The sequence below is a fragment of the Dermacentor andersoni genome, chromosome 3 (assembly GCF_023375885.2).
Source record: "Dermacentor andersoni chromosome 3, qqDerAnde1_hic_scaffold, whole genome shotgun sequence".
Taxonomy (NCBI): Eukaryota; Metazoa; Arthropoda; class Arachnida; order Ixodida; family Ixodidae; genus Dermacentor; species Dermacentor andersoni.
In genome coordinates this window covers 46,811,752-46,836,382 of record NC_092816.1, presented here as the reverse complement: position 1 = coordinate 46,836,382, position 24,631 = coordinate 46,811,752, and the positions used below count along the sequence as shown (strand labels likewise).

At 47.1% G+C, this 24,631-nt stretch overlaps 1 protein-coding gene and 15 non-coding genes across 16 annotated transcripts; all 16 read left to right on the top strand.

The window, feature by feature from the left end:
- The first annotated feature begins 124 nt into the window (after positions 1-124).
- TRNAK-CUU (transfer RNA lysine (anticodon CUU)) lies at positions 125-197 on the top strand. Its single transcript has one exon. It is a non-coding gene; the product is annotated as a tRNA-Lys (tRNA).
- Positions 198-411: 214 nt separating this feature from the next.
- On the top strand, positions 412-484 carry TRNAK-CUU (transfer RNA lysine (anticodon CUU)). Its single transcript has one exon. It is a non-coding gene; the product is annotated as a tRNA-Lys (tRNA).
- A 680-nt stretch (positions 485-1,164) lies between these two features.
- Positions 1,165-1,237, top strand: TRNAK-CUU (transfer RNA lysine (anticodon CUU)). Its single transcript has one exon. It is a non-coding gene; the product is annotated as a tRNA-Lys (tRNA).
- Positions 1,238-1,398: 161 nt separating this feature from the next.
- LOC126533950 (uncharacterized) lies at positions 1,399-9,407 on the top strand. Its single transcript, XM_050181192.1, has 3 exons — positions 1,399-2,313; positions 8,157-8,537; positions 9,216-9,407. Exons 1-3 carry the CDS (start codon positions 1,399-1,401, stop codon positions 9,405-9,407), a joined length of 1,488 nt encoding a protein of 495 aa, XP_050037149.1.
- TRNAK-CUU (transfer RNA lysine (anticodon CUU)) lies at positions 6,150-6,222 on the top strand. The gene has a single exon. It is a non-coding gene; the product is annotated as a tRNA-Lys (tRNA).
- Positions 6,365-6,437, top strand: TRNAK-CUU (transfer RNA lysine (anticodon CUU)). The gene has a single exon. It is a non-coding gene; the product is annotated as a tRNA-Lys (tRNA).
- On the top strand, positions 6,725-6,797 carry TRNAK-CUU (transfer RNA lysine (anticodon CUU)). Its single transcript has one exon. It is a non-coding gene; the product is annotated as a tRNA-Lys (tRNA).
- TRNAK-CUU (transfer RNA lysine (anticodon CUU)) lies at positions 6,941-7,013 on the top strand. The gene has a single exon. It is a non-coding gene; the product is annotated as a tRNA-Lys (tRNA).
- Positions 7,692-7,764, top strand: TRNAK-CUU (transfer RNA lysine (anticodon CUU)). The gene has a single exon. It is a non-coding gene; the product is annotated as a tRNA-Lys (tRNA).
- Positions 7,907-7,979, top strand: TRNAK-CUU (transfer RNA lysine (anticodon CUU)). Its single transcript has one exon. It is a non-coding gene; the product is annotated as a tRNA-Lys (tRNA).
- Positions 9,408-13,003: 3,596 nt separating the features above from the next.
- Positions 13,004-13,076, top strand: TRNAK-CUU (transfer RNA lysine (anticodon CUU)). Its single transcript has one exon. It is a non-coding gene; the product is annotated as a tRNA-Lys (tRNA).
- Positions 13,077-13,218: 142 nt separating this feature from the next.
- TRNAK-CUU (transfer RNA lysine (anticodon CUU)) lies at positions 13,219-13,291 on the top strand. Its single transcript has one exon. It is a non-coding gene; the product is annotated as a tRNA-Lys (tRNA).
- Positions 13,292-13,433: 142 nt separating this feature from the next.
- Positions 13,434-13,506, top strand: TRNAK-UUU (transfer RNA lysine (anticodon UUU)). Its single transcript has one exon. It is a non-coding gene; the product is annotated as a tRNA-Lys (tRNA).
- Positions 13,507-13,648: 142 nt separating this feature from the next.
- TRNAK-CUU (transfer RNA lysine (anticodon CUU)) lies at positions 13,649-13,721 on the top strand. The gene has a single exon. It is a non-coding gene; the product is annotated as a tRNA-Lys (tRNA).
- An 893-nt stretch (positions 13,722-14,614) lies between these two features.
- Positions 14,615-14,687, top strand: TRNAK-CUU (transfer RNA lysine (anticodon CUU)). The gene has a single exon. It is a non-coding gene; the product is annotated as a tRNA-Lys (tRNA).
- Positions 14,688-14,829: 142 nt separating this feature from the next.
- On the top strand, positions 14,830-14,908 carry TRNAK-CUU (transfer RNA lysine (anticodon CUU)). Its single transcript has one exon. It is a non-coding gene; the product is annotated as a tRNA-Lys (tRNA).
- Positions 14,909-24,631: the final 9,723 nt, after the last annotated feature.

Below are 24,631 nucleotides of genomic sequence, written 5' to 3'. Positions count from 1 at the left end.
GGCTTTTACTTATTAATTTTTGTTAACGGATGAGAAGTTCATCTGTCTGTGTATATATGTTCCTTATGTTGTCCTTCCGATGTACTGCTGATTACCGGCAATAAAAAAAAAAAAAAAAAAAAAAGCCCGGCTAGCTCAGTCGGTAGATCATGAGACTCTTAATCTCAGGGTCGTGGGTTCGAGCCCCACGTTGGGCGCTGTTTTTTTCTTTCCTTGCCATGGATCACTCGTTGCGCACCCGCGATTACTCTCATTTATTCCCCTTTCTCCTCCTATCTTCGAACGAATATTTCTCACCTAGTACACACCAGTAGTGCATCCCAAGGCCTATGTCTGTCCAACGAGTGTGATCTAGGATCACAAACTCTTTTGAAGCTTGTAGCCAAGCTGGAAATAAAGAAAAAAAAAAAAGCCCGGCTAGCTCAGTCGGTAGAGCATGAGACTCTTAATCTCAGGGTCGTGGGTTCGAGCCCCACGTTGGGCGCTGTTTTTTTCTTTCCTTGCCATGGATCACTCGTTGCGCACCCACGCTTACTCTAATTTATTCCCCTTTCTCCTCCTATCTTCTAACGAATATTTCTCACCTAGTACACACCAGTAGTGCATCCCAAGGCCGATGTCTGTCCGCCCGGCTAGCTCAGTAGAGGGGACAACGCACATCCTTGTTTCACACTCGACCGCACAGGAATTGACATACTTAATTATTTGTTGATCACTAATTTGGCTGAGCAATCATGATACACCATTTTAACACCTTCAGTAATTACAGATCCAACATTTACGTGCTCCAGCAATAAAAACAGAACTTCATGTACAACTTTGTCGAACGCTTTATGTAAATCTAGCTGAATCATAGCTACGCGGTCATGCATTGCGTCACAACATTCCAGAATACTTCTTGCTATGTGTATGTTTGTAAAAATTGTTCTACCTTTAATGCCACAGGTTTGTTGAGAGCATTATATACACACGCGACTTGTTCAGAGCACTATGTGAACCCCCGGAATGGCTTCCTGTACTAGACCAATTGGCTTCTGTGAAGCCCTTTTAAGCACCTTACACTGGCCGAGCTGTGGCTGGTGTTTTTAGAATATGTACATGACGTGTATTTGATCATCTTGTTTGCGTTTGTGAAAAGGCAATAAAGAAAAAAAAAAAAGAAAAGCCCGGCTAGCTCAGTCGGTAGAGCATGAGACTCTTAATCTCAGGGTCGTGGGTTCGAGCCCCACGTTGGGCGCTGTTTTTTTCTTTCCTTGCCATGGATCACTCGTTGCGCACCCACGCTTACTCTCATTTTTTCCCCTTTCTCCTCCTATCTTCTAACGAATATTTCTCACCTAGTACACAGCAGTAGTGCATCCCAAGTAGTGCATCCGTGTGGAACGGCTGTGCTCGAAAATGCTCTCTGCTGGAAACAGCGTATCGGCCCCAGGCCGAGGATCGTCGACCCCGTTTTCGAACGAAGATGCAAGTTACAAAGTTGTCCTCCCGCGTCTACCAACCGGTAACGACGTTTTGAATTCTGTCTTCCTTCATGCGGACTTGAGTGGCAGACCATACCGTGCTCCTGACTTCCGAGACGCTCTGCTTGAGGTAGTGAATACTTCAGATATTGTAGGTGTCGGACAGTATCAAATGAGCCATGTATGGATGGTTACTTGCGCTAGTAGTGCGGCAAAACAAACCCTCGTCGCTTGTGGTGAGCTCCGTGTCAAAGGACTGAAGTGCATGGTGATAGATCCGGAGACTAAAAACATCAAGCTTAAATTACTATGGCTTCCACCTCACCTTGAACCACGACGCGTTGAAGAGGCGTTCCAGAGCTATGGTCAGGTGAAGTCGGTGGAGAGAGAAGTGTGGAGGTGCACTGGTATGGAACAGTGGGTGACAACAAACCGGGAGGTTTCCTTGGTGCTCAAGGACACTATCACCGTAAGCTCAATACCGCACATTATGTCCATTTATGGACACCAGTGCCTCGTACTTATCCCCGGTAGGCCTCCGCTGTGCCTTCGTTGCAAGCGTGTGGGACACGTTCGTCGACAATGCAGAACACCGAGATGCTTACAGTGCCGCCGATTTGGTCACTCAGCGGACGCCTGCGTGTCCACATACGCCAATAAGCTTCGTTCTGGGCAATATAACGCAGACGAGCCACAACTGGACCATCTCATGGATTCTACAGAGGTAGTAGATGCCACCGGAGAGACTACAGGTGGCATTAGGGACGAAGACCAGGAGTCCTTGAAGCCAACGCCAAGCAGTCACAACAGCCCAAGTAATACTAGCGAGGCTACAGGCGAGGATGGCTCAGTTTGCCCACCTGGCCTAGCAAGCCTTAAAGAAAAGCCCCCTGATGACAAGGAAGAAGAGGAAGAGGCGATGGACATAGGTCAGACACGGAAACGTCCGGCACCATTCAACGACGAAGTAACAGCAAGTGCACTACAGGCGCCCGAGAAAGTGTCTCCTATTGCTCAGCGACCTACCTCTCCTGGTAATAATGTGCCGCGCCGGTTTTATCAGCGTAGTCAGGAGAGTGCCACAAAGAAGTCCAAAGGGAGCAAGACCACAGATTTACCTGTGGCCAAGGGCGATGAAACACAAAAGCTTTAGGTGAGCAAAATGGCTACCGCCTTCACCCTACCCTTATGTGTAGCGACACTCAACGTACGTGGGCTGAGGAATATAAGACGCCAGCAGCAGTTACTACACGTGCTTAGGCAGCATGAAGTTGATGTTGGTGCAGTGCAAGAGACAAAGATATCGTCTGCTGGTGATTTCAACCTTGCGCTGAAAACTTTTCAACCTGATTACGAGGTGTGTATTAGCCAAGCATGTGGTGCTTCCGCTGGATGCTTTTTGTTAATCAGAAAGCAGTTAAATCATTCTTCATTGTCGCTACGTGTTGATGGGGAAGGCCGCCTTATATGCTGTGACCTCTCTTTTCATGGCCGTAATTGGCGGTTTATTTGCGTTTATGCTCCCTCAAAAGTTAATGACAGGAGGGCTTTCTTCCTCTCACTTGCTCCGCTCCTAGATACTGACAGAGATTTGGTACTGTTGGGAGACTTCAACTGTGTTTGTGATTCCAGAGATCACTCATACCTAACTAATCGTTATGATGCAAGTGCTACTTTCCTGCATCAGTTAACGGAAGATCACAATCTAATAGACGTGGGAGCCTACACACCTTCTTGGGTTCGGTTCACGCACTTTCAAGGCGTCTCCCACGCTCGACTTGATCGTGTGTATGTTTCGACGAATCTCTGGTCTCACATCCACAACTACGCCGTGAAGCCCGTATTTTTCACAGACCACTGTTTGGTAGCTGTTTCATGGGGTCCTCGAAAATTTCGCAAGTTTGCTCCAAACTGGGCACTGTGGAAACTTAATACACAACTTTTACGAGAGGAAAGTTTTGTAAACAAAGTGAAAGAATTATGGCTAGAAATAACACAATGTCAACAGCTTCCATTGTTTGCTCAATGGGAAATGTTCAAAAATAGAGTGAAAAATGAGGCGATTGCCATTTCATGTGAGCTGTCTCAAAGAAAAAAAGCTGAAAAGCATTACCTTCATGATCTACTGCACAAGCTGCACGCTTTCGAAAGCCAGGAACCAGGATTGTATAGTGATGAAATAAATGCAGTTCGCGCACAAATACAGAAATATGAGACGGAAGTGTACAAAGGAGCAATGGTACGTTCACGCACAACTCGCTTCACAGAAGAGCAGCCCACAAAAAGGGCTCTCGGTGATGAAAAGCGATATGCGCTTTCCAAGCAAATATTGGAAATTGAGTCTGGTGGGTCTATATACACAGAAACGTCCCAAGTAATAAACCTATTTGAAGCTCATTATAAAGATCTTTTCACTGCAATTAAGTCTCAGAATGGATACGAAGAAAACGCTGATCAGTTTATTTCGCTTATGCCACACTTAGAAGAAGACGATCGCCTCAGCGTTGATGGGCCAATCACTCGAGAAGAAATAAATTTTGCCATCGAAACGCTCCAGAAAAACAAGACGCCTGGCCCTGATGGCCTTAGTGCGGAATTTTATATAAAATTTCAGGAATTCCTGTGTCCTTTTCTTGAGCAGCTTTTCGAGGAAGCCTATCAATATGGTGAGCTTCCTCCATCTTTCTATCAGTGCCACACAACCTTGATACCAAAGAGCACTGATGATGAAATAATAAAGAGGGTAAACGGATATAGGCCGATATCGTTGTGTAACGTGGATTACAAGATATTTGCAAAAGTACTGACAAATAGATTGCAAACAGTCATTATTAAATTAGTAGGTGATCATCAAACATGCGGAATTCGAGGCCGCTCTATACAGACAAATGTTCATATCGCACGTTCAGTCCTTGAGTGCATAGAGGGTAGTACGGATCAAGTAGCTCTTCTCCAGATTGACCTCGTCAAAGCTTTTGATAAGGTTCAACACAAATTTTTGTTCCAACTACTGCGACATCTTCAGTTAGGGGATGTATTATACAATGGTATAACACTTTGTTATAAACATTGCACTACAAAGTTAATTGTGAACCGTACCCTCTCGGATATAATACAGGTACAGTCATCCGTTCGTCAGGGTTGTCCTCTCTCGCCTTTACTCTTCGCCATATACTTAGAACCGCTTTGCTTAAGCGTGCTTTGCGACTCGAGCATTAAAGGATACAGGCATGCCGATGAGGAAATTAAAGTGCTAGCTTATGCAGATGACATTGCCTTCTTTTGCGTCGATAAGCCAAGCATTGCCAAGGCAATAGACGCTACCCTGCGTTTCTGTGAGACTGCAGGAGCTACTGTAAATTTTGAAAAAAGTAGAGGCTTTTGGCTAGGCATGTGGGCACTCACTCCCTCTATATTCGCGGATATTCATTGGAATCAGTCTCCGTTGCGATATCTTGGAGTACCTCTCGATAACTTCCGTAATAGTGGACCTCATTGGACGTCCACGATAACCACTATTCGTCGAAAGGTGACAACCTGGCAGGGACGTGACCTCTCCATTTTTGCGAGAGCTAAGGCATGCAATACATTTCTCGCTTCGAAGCTTCTTTATGTTCTGCAGGTCTTACACTGCTCACGTGTCCATGTCCAGGCATTTCATAGAATATTTGCATGTTTTATTTGGCATTCATCATGGGAAGCCATGAGAAGGGACAACCTTTTTCTCCCGCTTGAAAAGGGAGGCCTGGGTCTTGTGCATTTGTTTGTGCGACAATTGGTCATGCGCTTATTTTACCTTAAAAATGTCCGTCATCCATTCTTGCTCGCAGTTAATCGAGCACGTCTTGCGTCACACCTCCCTTTTCTTTATGTCACGACAAACTTTGCTCAAGAACTACCGTTATGGGGCTTCCTAAAGGAACTTGTCGACACTATTTCCTTCTTAAAAGCCAGGTTCACCCTTGAATATTTGTTTACCGTTAATCGCACGTCGCTAAATGTAGCACTTATAGATAACCTTTTCCCTGAACCTCTGTACCGAAAGCCGTATCTGTCTCTATATGGCCAAGATGTTCTTTGCCGTGTCCGTAGAATGTGCATTGCGCCTGCAGCGAAAACGTTTTTCTTCAAGCTGCACACCTCCACACTGCCAGTTAAAACGTGGCTTCAGGAAAAAGGACTGTTCGTACCCTGGAATACAAATTGTAGACTTTGCAATCAACCCGAGACAATAGAGCATTGCTTTATACTTTGTCGTGACGCATTTCATTTTTGGGACATTCTACAAAGAACTCTCAAAAAAGACTTTCCTCTCACACGTTATGGTATCCGGTTCCTTCCTTTCAAAAAGACAGCCAGTAATACACCATACGATTTGTTTATGTTATTAGGACTTTATTCATTATGGAGAAGTCGAATGATCGACAGACATGCCGAGCCCCCTCGCTCGACAAGGTCTATCTTCCGTGAAGAGACTGCTCAAGTACGTAGTGTGGTTGCTACATATGATCCCGTACCTGAATGGATTTCGCGTCTGGACGCTTGTGTTTGTTTGCCAGAATTTTGAACTGTCATTGGACTGCATACTGTGTGTGAATTTGTTTTGTATGCGTGTATGTTCATATGTAATGTAACTGCATTGATTTGACACTACCAATATTTCCATGCAATAAAGAAAAAAAAAAAGCCCGGCTAGCTCAGTCGGTAGAGCATGAGACTCTTAATCTCAGGGTCGTGGGTTCGAGCCCCACGTTGGGCGCTGTTTTTTTCTTTCCTTGCCATGGATCACTCGTTGCGAACCCACGCTTACTCTCATTTATTCCCTTTTCTCCTCCTATCTTCTAACGAATATTTCTCACCTAGTACACACCAGTAGTGCATCCCAAGGCCTATGTCTGTCCGCCCGGCTAGCTCAGTCGGTAGAGCATGAGACTCTTAATCTCAGGGTCGTGGGTTCGAGCCCCACGTTGGGCGCTGTATTTTTCTTTCCTTGCCATGGATCACTCGTTGCGCACCCACGCTTACTCTCATTTATTCCCCTTTCTCCTCATAGCCACAATGTGACTGACCGCACAATATGCATGCGCACAAAGTTGAATGTGTGTTTGTGTGTGTTTATGTATAACTTACCTTATTTCAAGAAATGATGCCCTTTGTGTTAGCTTGGTGAAACTTCCGGCAATAAAGAAAAAAAAAATCTTCTAACGAATATTTCTCACCTAGTACACACCAGTAGTGCATCCCAAGGCCTATGTCTGTCCGCCCGGCTAGCTCAGTCGGTAGAGCATGAGACTCTTAATCTCAGGGTCGTGGGTTCGAGCCCCACGTTGGGCGCTGTTTTTTTTCTTTCCTTGCCATGGATCACTCATTGCGCACCCGCGATTACTCTCATTTATTCCCCTTTCTCCTCCTATCTTCTAACGAATATTTCTCACCTAGTACACACCAGTAGTGCATCCCAAGGCCTATGTCTGTCCGCCCGGCTAGCTCAGTCGGTAGAGCATGAGACTCTTAATCTCAGGGTCGTGGGTTCGAGCCCCACGTTGGGCGCTGTTTTTTTCTTTCCTTGCCATGGATCACTCGTTGCGCACCCACGCTTACTCTCATTTATTCCCCTTTCTCCTCCTATCTTCTAACGAATATTTCTCACCTAGTACACACCAGTAGTGCATCCCAAGGCCGATGTCTGTCCGCCCGGCTAGCTCAGTAGAGGGGACAACGCACATCCTTGTTTCACACTCGACCGCACAGGAATTGACATACTTAATTCTTTGTTGATCACTAATTTGGCTGTGCAATCATGATACACCATTTTAACACCTTCAGTAATTACAGATCCAACATTTACGTGCTCCAGCAATAAAAACAGAACTTCATGTACAACTTTGTCGAACGCTTTATGTAAATCTAGCTGAATCATAGCTACGCGGTCATGCATTGCGTCACAACATTCCAGAATACTTCTTGCTATGTGTATGTTTGTAAAAATTGTTCTACCTTTAATGCCACAGGTTTGTTGAGAGCATTATATACACACGCGACTTGTTCAGAGCACTATGTGAACCCCCGGAATGGCTTCCTGTACTAGACCAATTGGCTTCTGTGAAGCCCTTTTAAGCACCTTACACTGGCCTAGCTGTGGCTGGTGTTTTTAGAATATGTACATGACGTGTATTTGATCATCTTGTTTGCGTTTGTGAAAAGGCAATAAAGAAAAAAAAAAGAAAAGCCCGGCTAGCTCAGTCGGTAGAGCATGAGACTCTTAATCTCAGGGTCGTGGGTTCGAGCCCCACGTTGGGCGCTGTTTTTTTCTTTCCTTGCCATGGATCACTCGTTGCGCACCCACGCTTACCCTCATTTATTCCCCTTTCTCCTCCTATCTTCTAACGAATATTTCTCACCTAGTACACACCAGTAGTGCATCCCAAGGCCGATGTCTGTCCGCCCGGCTAGCTCCGTCGGTAGAGCATGAGACTCTTAATCTCAGGGTCGTGGGTTCGAGCCCCACGTTGGGCGCTGTTTTTTTCTTTCCTTACCATGGATCACTCGTTGCCCACCCGCGATTACTCTCATTTATTCCCCTTTCTCCTCGTATCTTCTAACGAATATTTCTCACCTAGTACACACCAGTAGTGCGTCCCAAGGCCGATGTCTGTCCGCCCGGCTAGCTCAGTCGGATTCTACTTCCGGCAGCCGAGCTGTACGGACGTGTGGATCATGGGCTCCGAAGGAGCGGCTTTTGCGGCCACCGGCCGCGGTAACAGGCTTATGGACGATGACGAGGAAGCGAGCTACCAGTTTATTTTGCCACCACTGCCCAAGGGACCTGTCGTGAAAAACACCGTGTTCTTGCATGGCGACGTGCGAGCGAGGCCCTATAGGGTCGAAGACTTCCGAGATGCACTCATCCCGACTGGACTGCTGCAGGAGGTCATGGCCCTTGGAGCCTACCAGATCAATCACGTATGGGCAGTCACCTTCTCGAGTGACGAGGCAACGAAAAGGATGCTGGCGTTGAAAGAGCTCAACGTGAAGGGGCGTCGTTGCGTTATCGTCGACCCTCAAGACCAACAGGTACGCCTCCGCCTTCATTGGCTGCTTTATTGGGTGGCGGACGAAGATATAAAGGCAGCGCTAGCGGCCTTTGGCAAGGTCGTGGAAGTGACGAGAGAACGATGGCGTGTCAGAAGCGCAGGCGACAAGGACTCAACGTCGCGGACCGTTCTGTTGAAGTTGAAGAGCGGGATGAAAGTCGATGACCTCCCGCACTAAATCCGAGTTGCCGGTGAACTGGCCCTTGTCGTAGCGCCTGGACGGCCGATGCAGTGCCTACGATGCAAGGGTGTCGGACACGTCCGTCGCGAGTGCAAGGTACCGCGTTGCGCTCGGTGTCGCAGCTTTGGACACTCTGAAGATCAGTGTGTGCGCACGTACGCTGCAACTGTGGGGCCACCAGCGAACGAGGTCGTCGCGCAGATGAGGATGGATGCTGCTGAAGCCGAGGACGCTGCCAAGGGGGCTGGTGACAAGGATAGCGCCAGCAATGCAGAGGCGACATCGAAGGCAGCGAAAGATACAGATGTATTTGTGACCCTCGAAAAGAAAGATGGGACGACAACGGGTCCTGCAGAAGAGCGGGCGAAAAGCAAGGAAAACTGCCCTGTAGTTGATGAAGCCGCATGCGAGACAGAAGGTGGGGATCCGCCCCCAACCAGCGACCCTATGGATACGAGCGGCAACGCTACCTTTAAGAGGCCGCTAGACGCTACCGATGGGAAAACAGCTGCAAAGAACCATGCCGACGGGCCACCTGCAAAGACAACTTTGGCGAGAAGGAGCAGCTTCAAGCCCTCTCCAAACATTCATCGGGACAGGAAAGCCGGCGACAAGCCACAGCCGTCCGCGGACCACACCAGACCACCGGACGGTCCCGGAGGCGTCTAGCCGCTGGCTAGACGTTGTGGTGAGCACAGTGCTCCGGGCCTCTCTAACTTTCTGGTATTAGCAATGGCAACCAACCCAACGCTTAGCTTAGGCACGCTAAACGTAAGAGGTCTGGCCGCCAAGCGTAAACAAAGCCAAGTGTACCGGATGATGGTGGACCAAGACCTCGACGTTCTGGCCGTGCAAGAGACAAAGGTTGAAGGGGAGGAGGAGACCCGGGGCATGGTGCTAAGGTTTACGTCTTTATACTACGCGGTAGTGAGCCATGCTAAAGGTGCGTCGGCGGGTGTTATTTTATTTATTAGGAAACTTCCCGGCTTATCTATCGAAAATTATTTTTCATGCCCTTCAGGCAGGTTAGTGTACGTTGACTTTAATGTTGGTAATGATTCGTGGCGTGTTGTGTGTGTTTATGCACCTAATGTTTGTGAAGAGCGCACTCTGTTTTTTTCATCCTTAAGGACGCACATTTGCATGAACACAAAAGTGATAATTCTGGGAGATTTTAATTGTGTACTCCGAGATCGGGACAGAACAGGCCGAAGAACAAATGACAAAAGCTGCCATGTCCTCGCTGAATTATTAACAGATTTCGACCTAGACGACGTGGCTGACTGCCTGGTTGGAACACGCGAGGTTCATTACACACACTTCCAGGGCAATAGTCACGCGCGTCTAGACAGAATATACGTGTCACTAGACGTAATACCCCTGTGTAACAGCTACGGTGTCACGCCTCTTTCATTCACTGATCACTGTTTGGTCAAGATGTATGTTGGACGCAAAGCAAAGCACCACACTTTCACGTGGGAGTTGTGGAAAATGAATTCCAAATTGTTAACTGACGAGCTTTTTCTAAGCAAAGTACAGGAATATTTGAAAGAAGTGGGAAATAACGTGTTGCGAGTCACCGAAAAGTGGGAAAATTTTAAACAACGAATTAAACTAGGCGCCATCGATCGCTCCTGCAAAATAAAGTACGAAGAAAGAGTTAAAGAGAAAGAACTAAGGTTGGTGTTGGAAAAGTTAACGGCCTTAGAGTGCAGCCAACCGGGCGCATACAGAGACGATTTGCGTAGCATCAAATCGAAATTGGAGATATGCGATGAAGAGCGATATCGGGGAGCGATTATACGCGCAAGGGCAGAGGCTTTGACAGCAGATGAGGCTCCAACTAAACGTGCGCTCGGTCTTGAAAAGAGGCACGCACGGCGTAACCACGTAGATGTACTTGAAGTAGATGATCACGAAATAACCGACTGTGTGGACATAGCGCAAGTGTTTTTCCAGCACTTTCAACAGCTTTTTGCATCGAGTCCTGTTGACGTAGATGCCTTTAGAGCCACGTTTTTGGGACGCATGCCGCAACTCAACGACGACACGAAGAACAGACTAGAGGCACCGATATCAGCACGTGAAGTGGAAAAGGCAATTGATGATTTAAAAACTGGAAAATCGCCGGGTCCGGATGGCCTTTGCGCCGCTTTTTATAAACAGTTTAAATCAGACTTGTCGCCTCTTCTCGCTGACGTCTTTAACGAAGCGTATGAAGTAAACGCATTGCCATATTCTTTCGGGGAAGCAGACACCGTGCTCATCCCTAAGACCGACGAGCCTACGAAACTAAAATAAGTAACGTCGTACAGACCAATATCACTTACAAACAATGATTACAAAGTATTCATGAAGATCATCGCTTGCAGGTTACAATCAGTAATGGAAACCATAGTAGGAAGTCACCAAACATGCGGCATCAAGGGACGTACTATTAGCACAAACATACACATAATGAGATCAATTCTGGAATGTTGTGACGCCTTAAGGTCGCGAGTTGCTATTCTCCAACTTGATTTGGAGAAAGCTTTTGACTGTGTTGCTCATGTTATTTTAACTGCCATTCTAAAACATATAAATGTCGGGTCCATAATTACTGACGGGGTGGCCATGGCGTACCGGAACGGAAGTACTAAGCTTATAATTAACAAGTCACTGGGGGCCCCCATCAGCATTCAACGTTCCGTGCGTCAGGGCTGCCCAGCCAGCCCACTCCTGTTCTGTATTTATCTAGAGACTCTGTGTTTGGCAGTGATTGAGAACAAATGTATTCATGGGTTTACAATGCAAGCATCAGAAGTTAAACTTCTGGCCTATGCTGATGATGTAGCCGTGTGTTGCAATGACAAGGAGAGCGTTTTGCAAACGATAAATGTTGTTAAAAAATTTGGCGAAATCACTGGAAGTAGAGTAAACTGGAGCAAGTGCCACGGTATTTGGCATGGGGAGTGGCCTAAGACCCCCGCTATCTTTTCGAATGTCACGTGGTCGACAACGCGAGTAAAATACGTGGGTGTACCACTTGAAGCTTATAAACAGAGCGACGAATACTGGCAGTGCGAGCTTAAAAGGGTTAAAGAGAAGGCTGAGGCGTGGAGAGCCAAACACCTTTCAGTATTTGCCAGGGCTACAGTGTGCAACTTGTTTTTCGTAGCTAAGCTATGGTACGTTATGCAATTCATTTTTTGTAACAGAGCCAATGTACAGAAATTGCACAGAGTTTTTGCCGTGTTTGTGGGGGGTTCTGGATGGGAGAGATGCAGCCGCAACAATCTTTTCAGACGGGTGAAAGATGGAGGGCTAGGGCTGGCCCACCTGTTTGTGAGGCAATTAGTCGGAAGGTTCTTTTTCTTCAGGAACAATGATAATTCATTTCTTCAATCGGTTTGCAAAGTTAGACTTGCGCATTTGTTACCCGAGTTTATTATAAGCTCTGAAAGTGTACCGGTGGCAGTGTTCGGATTCTATAAGGAAATTGTGCTGAGTGTTCGTTTCCTTGCTGTACGGTTTTCCAAAGAATATTTGTTTACGGTCACAAGAAAAAGGCTGCGCAATGATCTATTGGACAGCCTTTTTCCCCCACCTCGGTACCGAACTATGTACAGTCGAGGCCCAGGCCAGAATGTTTTCAAACGTGTTAAAAAAATGCAGGTACCGCCTGGTATGAAAACTTTCTTTTTCAAGCTACACACAGGAACACTATCCGTTGCAACGTTTTTAGAAGAAAGGGGCTTTTACATGCCATGGGGCTCAGATTGCTTCATATGCAAACAACCAGAAACAATAGACCATGTTTTTTTACACTGTTGGGCGGGGGTTTTCTTTTGGGATGTTCTACAGCGAACAATAAAGAAAGAATTTCCTCTTGAGCCACATGGCATAAGGTATCTACCGATAGATGACGAGGACGGAACACCTTTCGATCAGATAATGTTAACTGGCCTCTACTGTATATGGCGAGCCCGCATGGCTGGCTTCTATTGCGATCCCGATGCGAGACCAGCCCGTGTTTTCTTTCGAGAACAAATAACACGTTTTCTTGATGTGCTTGCTACACATGAGTGCCCACCGCCTTGGATAGCCAGGATAGAACCCCTGGCTAATATTAAAGCATTTTAAACAACGCCAGCTCACATATAACAGGGGGCTTTTACTTATTAATTTTTGTTAACGGATGAGAAGTTCATCTGTCTGTGTATATATGTTCCTTATGTTGTCCTTCCGATGTACTGCTGATTACCGGCAATAAAGAAAAAAAAAAAGCCCGGCTAGCTCAGTCGGTAGAGCATGAGACTCTTAATCTCAGGGTCGTGGGTTCGAGCCCCACGTTGGGCGCTGTTTTTTTCTTTCCTTGCCATGGATCACTCGTTGCGCACCCACGCTTACTCTCATTTATTCCCCTTTCTCCTCCTATCTTCTAACGAATATTTCTCACCTAGTACACACCAGTAGTGCATCCCAAGGCCTATGTCTGTCCGCCCGGCTAGCTCAATCGGTAGAGCATGAGACTCTTAATCTCAGGGTCGTGGGTTCGAGCCCCACGTTGGGCGCTGTTTTTTTCTTTCCTTGCCATGGATCACTCGTTGCGCACCCGCGATTACTCTCCTTTATTCCCCTTTCTTCTCCTATCTCCTAACGAATATTTCTCACCTAGTACACACCAGTAGTGCATCCCAAGGCCTATGTCTGTCCGCCCGGCTAGCTCAGTCGGTAGAGCATTAGACTTTTAATCTCAGGGTCGTGGGTTCGAGCCCCACGTTGGGCGCTGTTTTTTTCTTTCCTTGCCATGGATCACTCGTTGCGCACCCACGCTTACTCTCATTTATTCCCCTTTCTCCTCCTATCTTCTAACGAATATTTCTCACCTAGTACACACCAGTAGTGCATCCCAAGGCCTATGTCTGTCCGCCCGGCTAGCTCAGTCGGTAGAGCATGATACTCTTAATCTCAGGGTCGTGGGTTCGAGCCCCACGTTGGGCGCTGTTTTTTTCTTTCCTTGCCATGGATCACTCGTTGCCCACCCACGCTTACTCTCATTTATTCCCCTTTCTCCTCCTATCTTCTAACGAATATTTCTCACCTAGTACACACCAGTAGTGCATCCCAAGGCCTATGTCTGTCCGCCCGGCTAGCTCAGTCGGTAGAGCATTAGACTCTAAATCTCAGGGTCGTGGGTTCGAGCCCCACGTTGGGCGCTGTTTTTTTCATTCCTTGCCATGGATCACTCGTTGCGCACCCACGCTTACTCTCATTTATTCCCCTTTCTCCTCCTATCTTCTAACGAATATTTCTCACCTTGTACACACCAGTAGTGCATCCCAAGGCCGATGTCTGTCCGCCCGGCTAGCTCAGTATAGGGGACAACGCACATCCTTGTTTCACACTCGACCGCACAGGAATTGACATACTTAATTCTTTGTTGATCACTAATTTGGCTGTGCAATCATGATACACCATTTTAACACCTTCAGTAATTACAGATCCAACATTTACGTGCTCCAGCAATAAAAACAGAACTTCATGTACAACTTTGTCGAACGCTTTATGTAAATCTAGCTGAATCATAGCTACGCGGTCATGCATTGCGTCACAACATTCCAGAATACTTCTTGCTATGTGTATGTTTGTAAAAATTGTTCTACCTTTAATGCCACAGGTTTGTTGAGAGCATTATATACACACGCGACTTGTTCAGAGCACTATGTGAACCCCCGGAATGGCTTCCTGTACTAGACCAATTGGCTTCTGTGAAGCCCTTTTAAGCACCTTACACTGGCCGAGCTGTGGCTGGTGTTTTTAGAATGTGTGCATGTCGTGTATTTGATCTTCTTGTTTGCGTTTGTGAAAAGGCAATAAAGAAAAAAAAAAGAAAAGCCCGGCTAGCTCAGTCGGTAGAGCATGAGACTCTTAATCTCAGGGTCGTGGGTTCGAGCCCCACGTTGGGCGCTGTTTTTTTCTTTCCTTGCCATGGATCACTCGTTGCGAACCCACGCTTACTCTCATTTATTCCCCTTTCTCCTCCTATCTTCTAACGAATATTTCTCACCTAGTACACAGCAGTAGTGCATCCCAAGGCCGATGTCTGTCCGCCCAGCTAGCTCAGTCTCAGTCGGTAGAGCATGAGACTCTTAATCTCAGGGTCGTGGGTTCGAGCCCCACGTTGGGCGCTGTTTTTTTCTTTCCTTGCCATGGATCACTCGTTGCGAACCCACGCTTACTCTCATTTATTCCCCTTTCTCCTCCTATCTTCTAACGAATATTTCTCACCTAGTACACACCAGTAGTGCATCCCAAGGACTATGTCTGTCCGCCCGGCTAGCTCAGTCGAGATTCCATTTCCGGCCACCGCAGTGAACGGACGCGGAATGCCTTGCTCCGTAGGGGCGGATACAGCGGCCCTCGGCCGTGGCACCAGGTGTACGGATAAGCCTTACCCGGATTATCAAGTTGTTTTGCCTCATCTGCCTTCAGGTACATCAGTTTTGTATACAGTATTTTTGCACGCGGATGTTAAAACCAGGCCGTATCGGGTCGAGCAGTTTCGAGATGTGCTCGCGCGTCTTGCACTGCTGCCGGAAGTGGTGGCCCTTGGCGCCTTCCAAATGAACCATGTGTGGGCGGTGACCTTCCGTGATGAAGCTTCGAAGAAAAAGATGCTTGCGGCAGAAACATTCAACGTGAAAGACCAGCCCTGTGTCGTTTATGATCCCTGCAACCAAGGCATCAGACTGAAGCTTTATTGGCTGTTGCATTTCGTTCACGACGACGAGGTTCGAGCAGCGTTAGCCCCTTACGGAAAGGTTACAGATATCGCCCGCGAAAAGTGGCGGGTACAGGGATGTAATGATAAAGGGTCCACCACCCGTTTGGTGACACTCTTGCCAAAGCCTGGAATTACAGTTGAAGACTTGCCTCATCAGGTGCGCGTCGCGGAAAACTTAGCGCTCGTGCATGTACCAGGAAGGCCCCCGTTATGCCTCCGGTGCAATGGAACTGGACATATCAGGCGCGAGTGTCGCATACCACGCTGTGCACTCTGCCGACGATTCGGCCACGAAGAACAAGACTGCGTGCGATCCTATGCAGCGGTAACAAGTCCAGTTAAAGGCGACGAGATGGCTGAACACATAATGGACCATGCTGATGCCGATGCAGCATCCCGAGCAACGACCGAAGAACCGGCGGCAGACAGCACACCCTCTGACGCGTCTCCACTTCAGGAAAACTCCACTGGGCCCGGCGACAGCCAATCTGGCGAGGCAAAGAGCGTGCTGGTTGGGAAACCGACTAACGACCAAAACGTCAATGAGAGAAAGGACGCGATTTTAGTAAGCGCATCAGTGACTACCGCGAAAGACGAGACCGAAGGCATTGAGGATGTTGAAATGACAGCAGCCGCTAAAGCAGCTGCAAAGAGGCCTCGTGAGGCCACTGACGGATCTCAAGCCTCACCCGAACCATCGAGCAGCGGCGAGCCGTCGCCGAAGACCGCTATAACGAGACGAATGGGCCTCAAACCGAAGCCGAAGATACCGCCTGATAGGCGGTCGGCTTCAACATTGACCCCGACTTAGGGGCGCGAAGTGTGTTCAGCCAGCCTGTCCTCAGTATAAGACGTTACATAGCGGACAAGTAGAATGTGACCTGTGCTGGTTTTTGCTATCACTGCCTGTCCAGATGTGAGTACCGTTCCGTCTGTTTGCTAATCCAAAAAATGGCTGTTAATCTGACATTTCCCCTTTGTGTAGCTACGTTGAATGTGAGGGGTTTGGCATCCCGCAGGAGGCAGTGCCAGTTAAGCCGTCTCTTGTTGGAAAATGACATTGACATAATGGCAGTGCAGGAAAACAAAGTAGAAAGCGAAGAGCAAACGCACAGAATGGTCGAACCTTTCAGGGATAGGTATAATGTATGTGTGTCTCATGCTAGAGGCACTTCAGCGGGTTGCATGATACTCGTTCGAAAATGCACCGATATTGTAGCGCAATCTGTAAAGTCCAGTGATGATGGCAGGCTACTATTCATCGACTTTGGCATTTGTGGCCTCCTTTGGCGTGCAATATGTGTGTATGCTCCGAATAACATTAACGAACGTGTAGAACACATAGATAACCTGAGAACATGCATGACGTACGAAAGGAACATAATTTTATTTGGAGACTTTAATTGTGTGTGCAGGCCGCAAGACAGAATCAACAGATTGACTTACCGCGATAGAAGTGCGACACTATTAAACGCGCTTGTAAACGAGCTTGAACTGGACGACGTTGGTTGTATTTTTGACGGTGACGAGCACGTACAGTATACGCACTACCAAGGTGTAAGTCATGCTAGACTAGATCGCATATATGTTCCGGCAGCTGCGATACCACACATTACTACATACAAAGTAAAGAACGTCACATTTAGCGATCACTGCTTGGTGATAGCGACACTAGGAACCAAGACAAAAGTGTCAAAGTTTAGTTGGAACTTGTGGAAATTAAATGATACACTGTTGGATGATGAAATTTTTGTTAAAAAAGTAAAGGAAAGGATAGAGGAAATATGTTCGGTTGAATCTTCCAATTTCACAGCGCTTTGGGAGCAATTTAAAAATGAAGTAAAGATTGCGGCGATTGAACGAGCTTGCGTGCGGCGCAGCATTGAAAAACAACAAGAGAAAGAACTTAGGAGCACGTTAGATTATATGATTGCGGTTGAGAGTGCTAACCCTGGACACTTTAGCAAGGAACTACGTGACCTTAAAAGTAAGCTCGAAGTGATAGATGAAAAGAAATATCGTGGAGCGATCGTCAGAGCACGGGCTGAAAGACTATGGCTAGGGGAAACGCCTACTAAGCGGGCACTCGGGGAAGAAAAAAGGCAAGCAGTAAAAAAAGAGATAAAAGAAATAAGATATAAAAACGATGTGACGCGCGACAAGGAACTGATAGAGAAAGCGTTTGTTGAATGCTATCGAAAACTGCTAAGCCCAAAAATAAAGGACACAGAAGCCTTTCGAAACGAATTTTCGTCGCTCATGCCAAGGCTAGGCGATGAAGTAAGACAAACGCTTGAACGGCCAATTAGTCTGAATGAAGTAAAACAGGCCATTGATGAACTAAGCACTGGCAAAGCACCTGGGCCTGATGGACTAGGGGCTGCCATTTACAAATGCTTCAAGGAAGAACTGGCACAAGCGTTACATCGCGTGATAAATGAGTGCTATGAACAAAAAAGAGCACCTTTATCTTTTAGAAAATGTCATGTAGTACTCATTCCAAAATCGGATGATCCCAGGAAATTGTTGGATGTTGAGGCCTATCGACCTATAAGTCTCACGAATGTAGACTATAAAATATTTACAAAGGTGCTAGCCAAGAGATTGCAGAGCGTTATCACACACCTCGTATTACCTCACCAGACATGTGGCATCAAAGGAAGGACAATCTACACAAATATACACACCGCTAGAACTATCCTAGAATGCTGTGACATGACTCAAGATAACATAGCTATGATACAACTGGATCTTCAGAAAGCATTTGATAGAGTTAATCATGACATACTACAGTTATTACTAGAACATTGTAATGTAGGTAGCGTTATCAAGGAGGGCATCAAGATGGTGTATGAAGAGTGTGCAGTAAACCTTATAATTAACAACACCGTAAGTGAAAACATTCCAGTACTGTCAGGTATAAAACAAGGGTGTGCGTGCTCGTCTCTTCTTTTTGCACTTTATTTGGAACCCTTATGTTTAAAAATTCGCATAAATAAAATGGTGCATGGTTACTCCTTTTATGCTACTGAAGTAAAAATACTGGCATATGCCGATGATATAGCTATATTCTGCAAAGACAAAGACAGTATTAAAGAAGCTGTTAAGGAAGCTACATCATTCTGTAGTGCTACCGGAAGTGCCATTAGCTGGGATAAATCTCTGGGCATTTGGCATGGAAATTGGGGGCAAGAGCCGGAGGCGTATGCAAACATGAGATGGACAAGTATTCCTGCTAGATACTTGGGGGTTCCTCTCCAACATTATGGAAATACTGCTGAATACTGGGCAGGAGAGACAGAAAGGCTCAAGGATCAGTCTGAAAAATGGGGAGGGCATAACTTTTCTATGTTTTCCCGCGCTACAGTCTGTAATGTGTTTTTTGTTGCAAAAGTGTTTTACGTACTTCAAGTGTTCAGTATGAGCAGAACTTGTGTCCAAAAATTACACAGAGTGTTTGCCACCTATATATGGAATTCTACCTGGGAACGCACCAGTCGGTTAAACTTGTTCCTTTCGGTGCGACACGGAGGGCTTGGTCTGTGTCATTATTTTTGAAACAAATAGTTTCAAGGTTTTTCTTTCTGAGAGACCAAAGAGATGTTTTCTTGCGTACTGTTATACACATGAGGTTGTGTAATCATATCCCGGATTATATTGTCTCATCAAATGCAGATACGCGTGGAACACTGAGCAGTTTTTGGCGCGAAATAGTGTCTGCATATCAAGTACTGAAGCCACGGTTTTCCTTAGAATATTTGAGCGCAGTGGCACGTAAACGATTGTACAAAGATCTAATTGATGTGTTTTTACCAATACCGTTGTACCGCTCCATCTATCAACTAGGACCAGAACGAGACGTATTAAAACGAGTTCGAAAAATGCCAGTAAGAGCGTCATCTAAATCATTCTTTTTCCAACTGCACAGGGGCACGCTCGCTGTAAAACCGTGGCTTCAAAGCAAAGGTATCTTTGTCCCATGGGGATTACACTGCCTGATAGGTCGAAAGGAGGAAACGATAGAACACATCTTTTTGGACTGTCACGATGCTTTTTTCTTGTGGGACATCCTTAAACGGACACTTCAGAAAGATTTGCCAGTAACACCCTTTGGTATCCGATTCTTGCCATGTGAAGATCCAGATGAAATGCCATGCGACATGTTCATGTTACTGTGTTTGCATAGTGTGTGGAAAACGAGGATGGCGGTCAGAAATGCGGATGTCAACGCAAGATCGGCCATGCAAAACTTCAGTGAGAACTGTGTGTACATACGAGATGTTCTCAAAATCCAGAGGAACCCACCGGATTGGATACCTGTGCTCGATAAGCTGGCTTCTCTGAAGCCATTTTAGCTTCACACTCCAGCCATGAAAAGGCTCACGCGTCTTTTATTGTACTTGTAAAATTGTATTTAAGAGTTCTGTGTTTGGAAGTGCCAAACCGGTAATAAAGAAAAAAAAAAAAGCCCGGCTAGCTCAGTCGGTAGAGATTCTGCTTCCGGCAGCCGAGCTGAGCGGTCAGCAGAGTCATGGGCTCCAGTGGAGCGGCGACAGCGGCCACTTTTGGCCGCGGAAACAGGCAAAGTGACGATAAGGAGTATGCATTTATCTTGCCCCAACTGCCTAAAGGACAAGTGGTGATTAACACCGTCTTTTTGCACGGTGATATTCGCGCCAGACCTTACAAGGTCGAAGATTTTAGAGACGCCCTACTGCCGACGGGACTATTGCCTGACGTGGTATGCATAGGGGCGTACCAGATCAACCACGTCTGGGCAGTGACCCTCAGCGATGCGACTGCCACAAGAAGGATGCTGGACCTCAAGGAACTACAAGTTAAGGGACGACGGTGCGTCATCGTTGACCCGCAGGACCAGCAGGTGAAGATTAGGCTTCACTGGTTGCTGTACGGCGTTGCCGACGAGGACGTCCGGACGGCGTTCGCGGCTTTCGGCAAGGTGGAGGAGGTGAGCCGTGAGCGGTGGCGCGTGGAAGGCATGGGCACCAAGACCTCAACGACCAGAACCGTCCTCCTCAAACTGAAGGGCAGCGTGAAGGTGGAGGACCTTCCTCATCAGATCCGCGTCGGCGGTGAGTTGGCCTTGGTCGTCGTTCCTGGTCGACCGATGCAGTGCCTACGCTGTCACGGCACGGGACACGTCCGCCGAGAGTGCAGAGTCCCCCGCTGTTCCCGGTGCAGACGTTTCGGCCACGTCGACGCTGATTGCGTCAAGTCTTATGCCGCTGTGACAGGCCCACCAGCTATTGACGTGGCGGCAGAGCACGTGATGGACGTGGCCGAGGCGGAGGACGCGGCTAAAGGAACCGGTGACATGGTGTCGACAGCGACAACTACAGGGACGACGACTTTGGAGGTAGACGTAAAGGCGGCTGAGGCTACCCAGAAACCGAGTAGGGCGGAACAGGTCGCTACGACTGAGGTGCAGGTGACGGGAGGCGTCAGTGAAGACGCACCTGACGACGCGACCGCAATGCAGCAGGACGAGGGCGTCACTGACGACGACCGTACTGGGGCTCTTGCTGCTTCCGTCAAGCGCTCCCACGACCAGACGAAGGACCGCGAGGATCGGGCAACCAGCACCAGCGACGGACCGCCGACGAAGACGCCTCATGGGAGGCGGATGGGATTCAAGCCAAAGCCCAACGTACCGCCTGAAAAGAAGCCTGTCGACAAAGCGCCCACGCCTAAGGATACCAACAAGCCGGGAGGTCCCGGAGGCGGCTAGCCGATGGCTAGTCGTGAGCGGTAAGCACCATGCTCCGGGCCTACTTTTCTTTTAGATCAAGATGGCTCAAATACCGTCCCTTAGGATTGCCACATTAAACGTGAGAGGGCTGGCGGCTAGTCGTAGGCAAAGTCAGGTCCTACGGTTGGTCACTGACCACGACATAGACGTACTAGCCGTCCAGGAAACTAAGGTTGAAGGAGAGGAGGGGACCGGGAGCATGGTGCGACGTTTCACGACTAGGTTTTTTGTGGTAGTTAGCCATGCGTTAGGCACGGCTGGAGGGTGCGTTCTTCTTGTGAAAAAGCTGCCTGGACTGCAGATTCAAAATATTTTTTCGTGTCAGTCAGGAAGGATTGTTCTCTGTGATATTGTTATGTGTGATGCTGAGTTCCGCGTTATATGCGTATATGCGCCGAATTCAGTAGATGAGCGCGTCCGTTTTTTTTCGAACCTTTCACAATATGTATGTTGTAATATGCGCGTGATGCTGTTAGGTGACTTTAATTGTGTGTTAAGTGCTGGAGACAGAGTCAATAATACAGGTGTGCGTGACCGAAGCAGTGAAGTGTTATCAAATTTAGTTAATGAAAATGAACTCGATGATGTTTTTGAATGTCTGGAAGGGGGGCGTCAAGTGACTTTCACCCGTTTCCAGGGCAGCAGCCATGCGCGTTTGGACCGAATTTACATTTCATTGGATACAATTCCAAGATGCCACAGTTATTGTGTAGTACCAGTGTCGTTTTCAGATCACTGCCTGGTGAAATGTAACGTAGGTATAATGAAAAGGAGACATGTATTTAACTGGGATGTGTGGAAAATGAATTCCTTGTTACTAAATGACCAGCCCTTTTTACAGGTAGTACGGGATGCGGTTAATGAAGTTCAATGTGATGTTGCGGGAACAATCGTCGACAAGTGGGAAAGTTTTAAACAAAAGATTAAAATGAAAGCGATAGAAAGATCCAGTTGTAAAAAATTCGAGAAGGAAATGAAAGAAAAGGGTTTAAGAACACTGCTTGGGCAGCTGCTAACGCTTGAGTGCAAAGAGCCTGGTGCGTACAAAGACGATGTGCGAAACGTCAAAGAAAAACTAGAACTGTTTGACAAGGAACGCTATCAAGGTGCCATCGTGCGAGCACGTGCAGATGCACTAGCGGCAGGGGAGACGCCCACGAAAAGGGCGCTCGGTTTAGAGAAGGCGTATGGACGAAGAAACCATGTCGACCAGATTTTAGTGAATGGGAATGTCGTTGACGACAGTGATAGCATTCGTCAAGCCTTCTTTGAGCACTACCAGTCGCTTTTTGCATTTCAGGAAGCGAATGTTGACGGTTTTAAAGCAGGTTTTCTGCATCGCATGCCACGTTTGAGTGATGATGTGAAAAAGCGATTAGAAGAAAAAATAATGGAGAGAGAAGTCGAAAAGGCAATCGACGATTTGAACATGGGTAAATCACCAGGACCTGATGGACTCAGCGCAGGTCTATATAAAGCTTTTAAAAGAGAGCTGGCGCCTTTGCTAGCACACGTATTTAATGATGCATACGAGAAGAAATCGTTACCACCTTCCTTCGGAAAAACGCACACCATTCTAATACCGAAGAGCGATCAAATAGACAAACTCAGATTAGTGTCATCCTACAGACCAATTTCACTAACAAACGTTGATTATAAAATATTTATGAAGGTTTTAGCTAGCAGACTTCAAGGAGTCATCAAGGAAATAGTCGCAGACCATCAAACTTGTGGCATCAAAGGGCGATCTATCTTTTCAAACATCCATAAGATGCGATGTGTGCTCGAGTGCTGTGACGTCACCGGTGGCGGTGTTGCAGTTCTTCAGCTCGACCTAGAGAAAGCGTTCGATTGTGTTGCTCACGTTATTTTGTTTGCCATCTTAGATCATGTTAATGTCGGTTCCATCATCACTGAGGGCGTGGCCTTGGCGTACCAGAATTGCACAACAAGATTAATTGTTAATAAGTCTCTGGGGGCCCCCATCAACGTCATGCGTTCAGTGCGCCAAGGCTGCCCCCTCAGCCCGCTGTTATTTGCTATCTACGTAGAAGCAATGTGTGTAGCAATTAATGAAAATGACGGAATACGGGGTTTCAGATTGGCAGCGACAGAAGTGAAGTTGCTTGCATATGCAGATGACATTGCAGTGTGTTGCACTGACCAACCGAGCGTAACGGAAACAATCTCTGTAGTAAAGCATTTCTGTGCCGTAACGGGTAGCAGAGTAAACTGGGGCAAATCTCTAGGGCTGTGGCACGGGGACTGGGTTTCTGCACCCGACTATTTCGCGAACATGAACTGGGTGAGAACTCCGACAAGGTATCTGGGTGTTCCCCTAGACAGGTACAATAGCAGCGACGAATACTGGAGGAACCAAACCAAAGAACTGAAAGAAAAAGTAGATAAATGGAAAGGTAATAACCTGTCCATTTTTGCAAGAGCGACAGTTTGTAACGCGTTTTTTATTACTAAGTTATATTACGTCCTGCGAACACTGTATTGTTCTAGAGTAAATGTGCAAAGGCTGCACAGAGTGTTCGCGGTTTTCATCTGGGGATCAACATGGGAACGGTGCAGCCGAACAAATTTGTTCAGAAGAGTGAAGGATGGGGGTGTGGGGCTGGCGCATCTTTTTGTTCGTCAAGTTGTGAACCGATTTTTGTTTTTTCGCGATGTGCGCGACCCTTTTCTGCGCACCGTATGTCAGCTAAGGTTGAGTAACGCTTTGCCGGCACATGTTGTTAGCACGGCAAGCATGACGGGAACGCTGCGTGGTTATTTCAAGGAAGTTGTCGACAGTGTACACTTCCTTTCTGTTCGTTTTACAAATGATTATCTTTGTGAAGTGAAAAGGAAAATATTGTATAGAGATGTATGCGACATAGTGTTCCCAGTGCCTTTATACAGATCCATATACAGTGGAGGGCCAGGACAGGACGTACTTAAAAGAGTAAAACATATGCAGGTGCCACCAGGGGTAAAGACCTTCTTCTTTAAGCTACACACCGGAACGCTCTCCGTGAAGACGTTTCTGGAGGAAAGGGGCTGTCTCGTACCTTGGGGGTCGCACTGCTTGATATGCAAGAAGCCCGAAAATATAGATCACGTTTTCCTACATTGCTGGGCGGCAGTTTTCTTCTGGGACGTCTTAAAGCGAACCCTGAAGAAAGAGCTACCGGTGGACCCCCAAGGTATCAGGTATCTGGCCATTAAAGATGACGACGGGGTTCCCTATGACTTTGTTATGTTGAATGCTCTGCACTGTATATGGCGGGCCCGTATGGCAGGGTACCATTGCGATCCTGACGCTAGGCCAGTTCGTGCTTATTTCAAAGAATGTATCTCGCGATTTAT

Bases quoted from the DNA above. Each gene is read 5' to 3' on its own strand.
- LOC126533950 (XM_050181192.1), top strand. From the start codon at position 1,399: ATGCTCTCTGCTGGAAACAGCGTATCGGCCCCAGGCCGAGGATCGTCG. The intron at 2,314-8,156 runs GTTTGCCCACCT...TACTTCCGGCAG, and splicing joins CTACAGGCGAGGATGGCTCA to CCGAGCTGTACGGACGTGTG. The intron at 8,538-9,215 runs GTACGCCTCCGC...GCTACCTTTAAG, and splicing joins TCGACCCTCAAGACCAACAG to AGGCCGCTAGACGCTACCGA.